Below are 6,904 nucleotides of genomic sequence, written 5' to 3' on the forward strand. Positions count from 1 at the left end.
GGGTTTAGTCCCTCACCTTCCTCCCAAGAGTAAGTAGTTCCTCTCATCTCTTTCACTTCTTGGGTGAGTATTACCAGCAGGAAGGAGGGGAGCAATTTGGAGGAGACTGGTCCCAGAGAACACTTCTTAGATGTGTGGAGTGATCTGGGCAAAATGAATGTCTCTAATTCATGGGACACATAAATGGAAACAGCAGGCTGGGGTATGTAAGCAGAGTTTCATCTTTTAAGAAACACAAAGCAATGCTGCCATTCTGCTGCCTTAGTTGGAAAACAGCGAACAGTTTGGGTACCGCCCTCTAAGAAAGATTTGGACTAGTTGGAGAAAGTCCAGAGAAGCTCACTAGATCAGAGGATTAGAAAATATGAGTTATGAAGAAACAGTGAAGGAATCAGTTTGTTTAGTCTAGAGAAGAGAAGACGGAGAGAAGACATGATAACAGTCTTCAAATATGTGAAAGGATGCTTCAAAGACAAAGGGAATAAACTATTTTCTATGTCTTCTGGGAGATAGTGGGGCACTGAAATAGGTTGCCTGAGGAGTCCCCATCTTTTGGAGATCTTTAAGGACTGATTAGCCAAATATCTGTCAAAATTATTTTGACAGAGCTGGGTTGGAGGGAAGGACTAGATGACCGCTGAGTCCCCCAGACCCTCTGATTATTTTATTGGAGGTCCCCAGGCTGGGAGGCTCTGGGCCTGATGGATTCTTCAATTTCTTATGATTTTTTAATTGCTGATGGACATTGGATTTCTACAATGTGGCTAAAAAATTGATTTCTTAAAATATCACATACAACATAGGAGGCAATCTTTGCTTCCTTGCTTTCACCTATGTTAGATAGCACTAATTATCTCAGCACATGGCCCAACATCAGTTCACTGCGGTGCCTACTCTTCCAACAGACCTCATGCCTTGAGGAGTTAATTGAATCAATAAAATTCCCTTGAAATAATTGTGTTTCCCGGAGATTTGAATGTGTCTTTATCTGTTCAAGAAACTGCGCAAGATCAGTTAAATTTTTAGGTTGAGTGTTGTTCAGCTTAAGCTATTTGTGCAGCCTGTGCTGCTGTAGTGAGCGTCCATGTATCTGCTTTACTGTAAATCTACATCAATCATGATGAATGGCTATGTATGTTGCAGGGTGGCAGGAAAATCTCCAGTGCAAACAGAAATCAGACAGGTTGGAGTGGCTCTGGAAGCTGCTGCATGGTTGAGGCTAAAAGTAGTCTCAGCCTGTTGATGTTAAATCTTTAGATGTAAAGAAAAAAAAAGATAGACTGTTTTCATCTAGGGCTGTAATGGTGATAGAAAGCAGCCGTGCACCAACAAAATAAGATCATGCCTCTTTGTAGCTGCCAGACCTACAAGCCTTATCTACGCTTGCTTTTATTGCCCCAGATTTTCCACCACTGCTGCCAGCAGAGACAGCGGTGGGAAGTTTGAGCCCTCATGTGAATGAAATCATCATCACTGCAGGAGCAATCACACCTTGGACCAGCCTTCTCTGTTGAGGAGAAGAAGAAAGAGTATTCAAGGAGAGTAAAAGATCTCTTAAAATTTGTCTTGTCTGTCTCTTTCAGGATCGCTGGTGATACAGCGCTCAACAAAAACATCCACGAGTCGGTCAGCGCTCAGATCCGGAAGAACTTTGCAAAAAGCAAATGGAGAGTAAGTGACCCTCCTCAGGGGTGACACTTGGACACATAGCTCTGCTAACGCAGCGGCCATACGGCCACCCTTTCAGCATGTTAGTGCTTTTGTGTCCCAAAATTTTGGTCAAAATAGTTGGTCCAGTCTTAGGTTACATGGTCTTGTGGGGCCTTTTAAGGAGGATGCTACTAACCAAGAGTATAAATGTAATGAGTGTGAGAGATGGGGCTGGGGCTGCTCATGGCTACAGCACCAGCGGTTATATGCAGAGTTGGGGTCAGCGCTGTGCGGGGGACATGAAGCAATGCGGACACCCTGTGCGTTGGTACAGGGAAGGATGTGTCAAATATGACTTTCTTGTAGGCTGCCACATCCCAACTGAGTGCTAGAAGGAATGACGGGGAGCGGGAGCAGGGCAGAAATTCATATGGTTTGATATTGCTGATTCTAGCTTAGAAACTAGAAGTTGGGAAAAGTTTGAAAGATGATGGGCTCATTCACTTCTGACAACTCTGAGCAGCCAGGAGAGGAGCAGAAGTAACCCTTCCACCTCCAGTTTTTTTATTCTTTCTTTCTTTCTTGTTTCCTTTGCTCCAGCAAGCGTTTAATGCCACAGCAGTCGTGCGACACATGAGACGGTTACACCTCGGCAGCAGCCTGGACAGTGCGAGCGCCAGCGTGTCGAGCACCCTCAGCCTCGCCGCGCCACTTCCTGACGCAGCCACACGGAAAGATTGTGAGTAGCCAACATCCCGGGAAAAATCCCGCCGCGGCAGCTGAGCAAATTCGTGTGATCCCCATTTTCTCCTTGACGCCCATGCTGCAGTCCTCACTGCCAGTAGGTTCGGCTTTGTGCAAGCAGGTGTTTAAAATAAGGACTGAAAAGGGACCGAGGCCTTCATTTTTAGCTGGCCAAAAAAATAACGATTCCATTGGAAAAGTTTATGCACTAAAAAAAGTGAGGTTTTAGCTCGGTGCATTTTTGAGAGAAAAACACTGTTTCTTATGGAGAAAAAGGGCTTTCACTTGGGAAAAAGACCCAGACCCCCACAGCAGAAAAGTTTTGTATTTGGTTGAAAACTGAAAAAGTTTGCTCAAACTGTTTATGTTTGAGTTTCCAGTATTATGATAAGACATTTTTCTGTAAAAATTGGCTTACTTTCCATTTCCATTTTCCATGGAGGAGGCTGATCCTGCCAGTCTGACACAGCTTCCCTCTTCCTGGGCCAAATTAAGCTCCTGTACAAAGAGGCTCATTTGTCTGAGCAGGACTCAGGTTCTGTACAACACAACAGGACTTGGCCCGCTGCCTTGTTAGTTATATGCTATAACTGAGATTTGCAAGCTGCCCGATGGAGTCAGATGCTTGGGATATATATTTTTTTCTGGATGCCAGGGAAGGAGACATGGCAGTGAAGGGATCATTTGGAAGACAGAAATGCGTCCTTTGCAATGAAGCCTATTTAATTTCTGACTTCTGAGCATTTCTTTTATTTCCTTCTGTCCATCTGTAGAGATTTTTATATCATGAAATGGAGGGATGGGGACTTTACAATTCGAGGAGATTATTTTAAGGTGCGGCACCAAAAAGGAATGCTAGTAGCTTACGGTATTGCAAGTCAGTGCTTACTTCACTGGGGACTGAAGTGGTCATTTCTAAACTATACCCCACACTATTCTGGAACAGAAAGCACCTACTATTCAGGATGGATTTTGGATGGCGCTGCTATCTGCCTCTGCCACCCCTGCCTGCCAACCTCTGCTCCTTGACGAGGGCATGCCACCAGCCACAGTCCCCGTGGCTCTGTATGGAAGCTGTGGTTTCTCTTGCTGTCATGAACATGGTTTCCCCCACGGCTGGGGTGGGATCTGCCTTCTGGGCGCTGCGTGAGATGTTTTTCCCAGCCTGTGCTGTGGCTGAGCCAGAGGAGAGCCCCTTCCCTCCGCATCCTGGGCCTGATGGGGATTCATGCCCAGTGCCCAGTTTGCAATGCCCAATGCCAAATCCAGCTGCTACTGAAAAAGCATCACTGTGCTCCTGGCACACATCTGGCACCTGCAAAGGAGCGATGCAGTGCTGCCTGGCCGCAAAGCACTTCCAACCATGCACTGGCAATGCAGTGATGTAGAAAACCCCTTACAGGGGAGAAAGACACCTTTATTTTGGTTCCTGCTGCAGTATGGCTAAGCTAGACCCCAGTTAGGTCTAGAGCATCTGATGGCATGTTTTGCTGTTAAACTGATGGGTGATTAATCTCAAATGGTGTTAATTAATAGCATTGAGTAGTCTGAATAGTAATGGAAAAACATCTGTGAACAAGAAGGGTGGGAAGAGAACAAAGTCTCTTTAACCGCTACAGAATCCAGCAGGTCCCTGTACAGAATCCGACCATATTTTGCAGTGGTGGAGAAGTCAGCCAGGATACGAAGGATAAAACCAGATGTGTTAAGATAGGTCAAGCTTTTTCATGTCAGAAATATGAGGCAGAAAAGTATCAAAAGATTTCCAAGCATCCCAGGTTAAGTCTAGCTTGACAAACAATACAGAAGAGCTTCCCTTCCTCAAAGAAATCAATTAAAGAGTTAGGAGATGCTGGAGCCCCAGAGAACCAGTTGAGGAGAGCCAGCAGCAAATACAAGAAGTGACATTAAGAGGGAGCTGACATATCAAATGCACTCCACCAAATACCTCCTGTTGGGAAAAAGGAAACCTCCGAGGTCTCTGTCCTGCCTCTTTCTTTCTCAGCGGTTTTCTCTGGGGACAGATTTCTTGCACAAGAAAGATCCCATGCAGCAAGTTACATGAAACAGCTGTGCCACAATTACAAAATATAATACTGCCTAATGCTATTAATAGACATTTAATGAGCTCTCCAAATACTTTCAAATGCAGCAATTTCACATCATTGAAGACAATTAAATACAGCCTTCGCCTCAGAGTAGGTTATGTCAGGCTGCATCCTAATTCTGTTCTCTGTATTAGGGCAGAGCAGAGAGGATGCATTAGGCTGGATTATGCTGCCTGTCAGGAAAGTCTAAGTGCATCACTTGGGATTTCTCAAGTATATTGGCCTGATTCTCGGTCCGTGCCTGGTTTATTCTGTTTAGACATGATTGGACTGCCTAGATTAATTACAGGACCTAGATCTCTGTATTTTTAAGGTAATAGATAAATTGCAAGGTGAAGCCAACGTGTCAAATGTTGATACCGCTGGGAAACGGGATGTGGCCGAGTGTAGGTACAGCATAGTCATCCCTGAGGTTGAAATGCCACCTTGAAGCATGGAAAAGTAGTTAAAAGTCGTAACAAGCATCAAAAAGATCCTGAGTAGTCAAGGGGCCATATCAAACTCCAGTCCAAGAATATATTAATATAGGTTTCATCCATCCTTTATTCACCAGGCTGGAAAAATGAACTGGATTTCTAATCACTCTAAGCCTGCATCTTGTCAGAGCAAGGTGACCATGCTGGGTCCCTGTTCGGCAGCTTTTCTCGCACCAGAGCTACCTTTGCACATCAGTGCCTACAAGGCTGCCAAACTGCATGCAGAGCTGCACGTGCCGGCAAAATCTAGGGATCTCCCCGGTGGGGTCTCAGCGGCCACTGGGAGAGGGGTAGTTCATCCATGGAAAGCTCTGGCAAGGATATATTTGATTTCTCTTCATTAATGCTTTCTGTAGAAACTGCTGACGTTGTGCTGGAATAGCAAAATCTTGAATCTGTCATTCAAAACCCAGCCTACTTTGGGTTTTCAGGGGTTATGTTTTGGAGAGTTGTGTTTTTTAAAGCTGTGATGGAGGGTTCACTGGAAGTGGACACTTTCTATAAACATTTAAATTTAGCTAAACCCCCCCATTTTTTTCACAAAAATTATCTGTCAGAAGTCTTTAATTAGTTCAAAAGGAACTGCCTGGGTAAATTTTGGGTCCAGATACTCAACCTACATCAACCTATGTCTCTTAGCTGGAAGTCCTGGAGACATACCAGCAAAACCTGGAGCGACATAAGCTGTCGCTAGAATGATGTCCAAGTCACACAAATTTACAGTCCCTCTAGGTTTACTGGAACTCACCAACGAGTTTGACCCACTGTACTTTTTTGTCAGCAGCTTTGCAGGATGCCTGGGGAAATTTTTTTAGTCCAGGTGCACAGTCTGTTCATTTAGCTAGATGGCCATGATGAGAAGTTTAATCACCTTCAACATGCCCACAAGGAAAATTATTCTGAGCAAGTACAATGCTGGAGGGATTTTTGAATCCCAGAACTCTTTGTTTTCAGCCCCAGAAAAGTGGAATCAGTCTGGTTGAACATGTACCAAAGCTGCACATTTACTCATTGCGACATGCATATGCAACTGCCAGTGGTGGCAGTAGGCAAACAGCCATGGGCCAGGAGGGCAGAAGATGCCCCGTGGAGGTGCCCAGCCAACCCATCGCTGCAGGAAGAGCAGGAGCACCTTCTCCAGCTGCAGTCCCCTCCACTCTGTAGCGTGCTACGAAAGAAACGCAGCTTTGCCCACAGTCCCGCCTCCAAAAATAACATTTCTAACTCTGTTTCTGGCTTTCCTTTTAGGTATGTCTCCATCCACTCTCTGTAGTTTTGTTTCATCTGCTTCTTCAGGCGTTTCTGCAGTAGGAGGGGACCGAAGACCCAGACCCACCACAGTGACCACAGTGCACACAGGGAGCAAGTGAGAGCCGGGGCGGCGTGGAGCGGGCAGGCGGCTGGGCTGGCAGGGTTCTTCTGCACGATCCCACCCTGCAGTGCACGCTCAGCGAAGGACTAGAAGAAAGAAGATTTTTTATGGCCATATTTTATACTGCAATTCTGAAATGTTTCATTTATCACAAACTGCAATGACTCCAGGGGGAATGGATCTAACAGTCTCTGGTGCTGTACATATATATACATATATATAAATATATATATATATGTGAGTCTAGCAATGTTCTAACTAATATATATACATATATAAATATATATATATATGTGAGTCTAGCAATGTTCTAACTAATGAACACTCATTCTCTTCCCCAGTGAATTATACTTTTCTCAGTGTAGGTAACAGTATATGTTGTATTTTTTTTCCATTAACTACGAACATCTCAACTGGATTATTTAAATAGAGATACTTTTCTGAGCATTATTTTTTTTTTCTTTTAAAAATTACTTCCAGTAATGTCCCTCCTTCCAGTTTGCTGGGGGATAGGCTATTTCTGTAGGTAGGAATCAACATTAACTTTGCAACAC

The 6,904-nt window shown here is 44.5% G+C and overlaps 1 protein-coding gene across 1 annotated transcript in view; it reads left to right on the plus strand.

The window, feature by feature from the left end:
* Nucleotides 1–6,564, plus strand: part of CAMK1D (calcium/calmodulin dependent protein kinase ID) — a 178,760-nt gene extending 172,196 nt beyond the window's left edge. Inside the window, exons 9-11 of the mRNA XM_009285542.1 lie at nt 1,584–1,671; nt 2,251–2,389; nt 6,227–6,564. Coding sequence (XP_009283817.1) covers nt 1,584–1,671; nt 2,251–2,389; nt 6,227–6,348 — 349 coding nt within the window. The 3' untranslated portion in view covers nt 6,349–6,564. The remainder of the gene's footprint in view (nt 1–1,583; nt 1,672–2,250; nt 2,390–6,226) is intronic.
* Nucleotides 6,565–6,904: the final 340 nt, after the last annotated feature.

Source organism: Aptenodytes forsteri, unplaced genomic scaffold (assembly GCF_000699145.1).
Source record: "Aptenodytes forsteri isolate BGI_AS27 unplaced genomic scaffold, ASM69914v1 Scaffold87, whole genome shotgun sequence".
Classification (NCBI taxonomy): Eukaryota; Metazoa; Chordata; class Aves; order Sphenisciformes; family Spheniscidae; genus Aptenodytes; species Aptenodytes forsteri.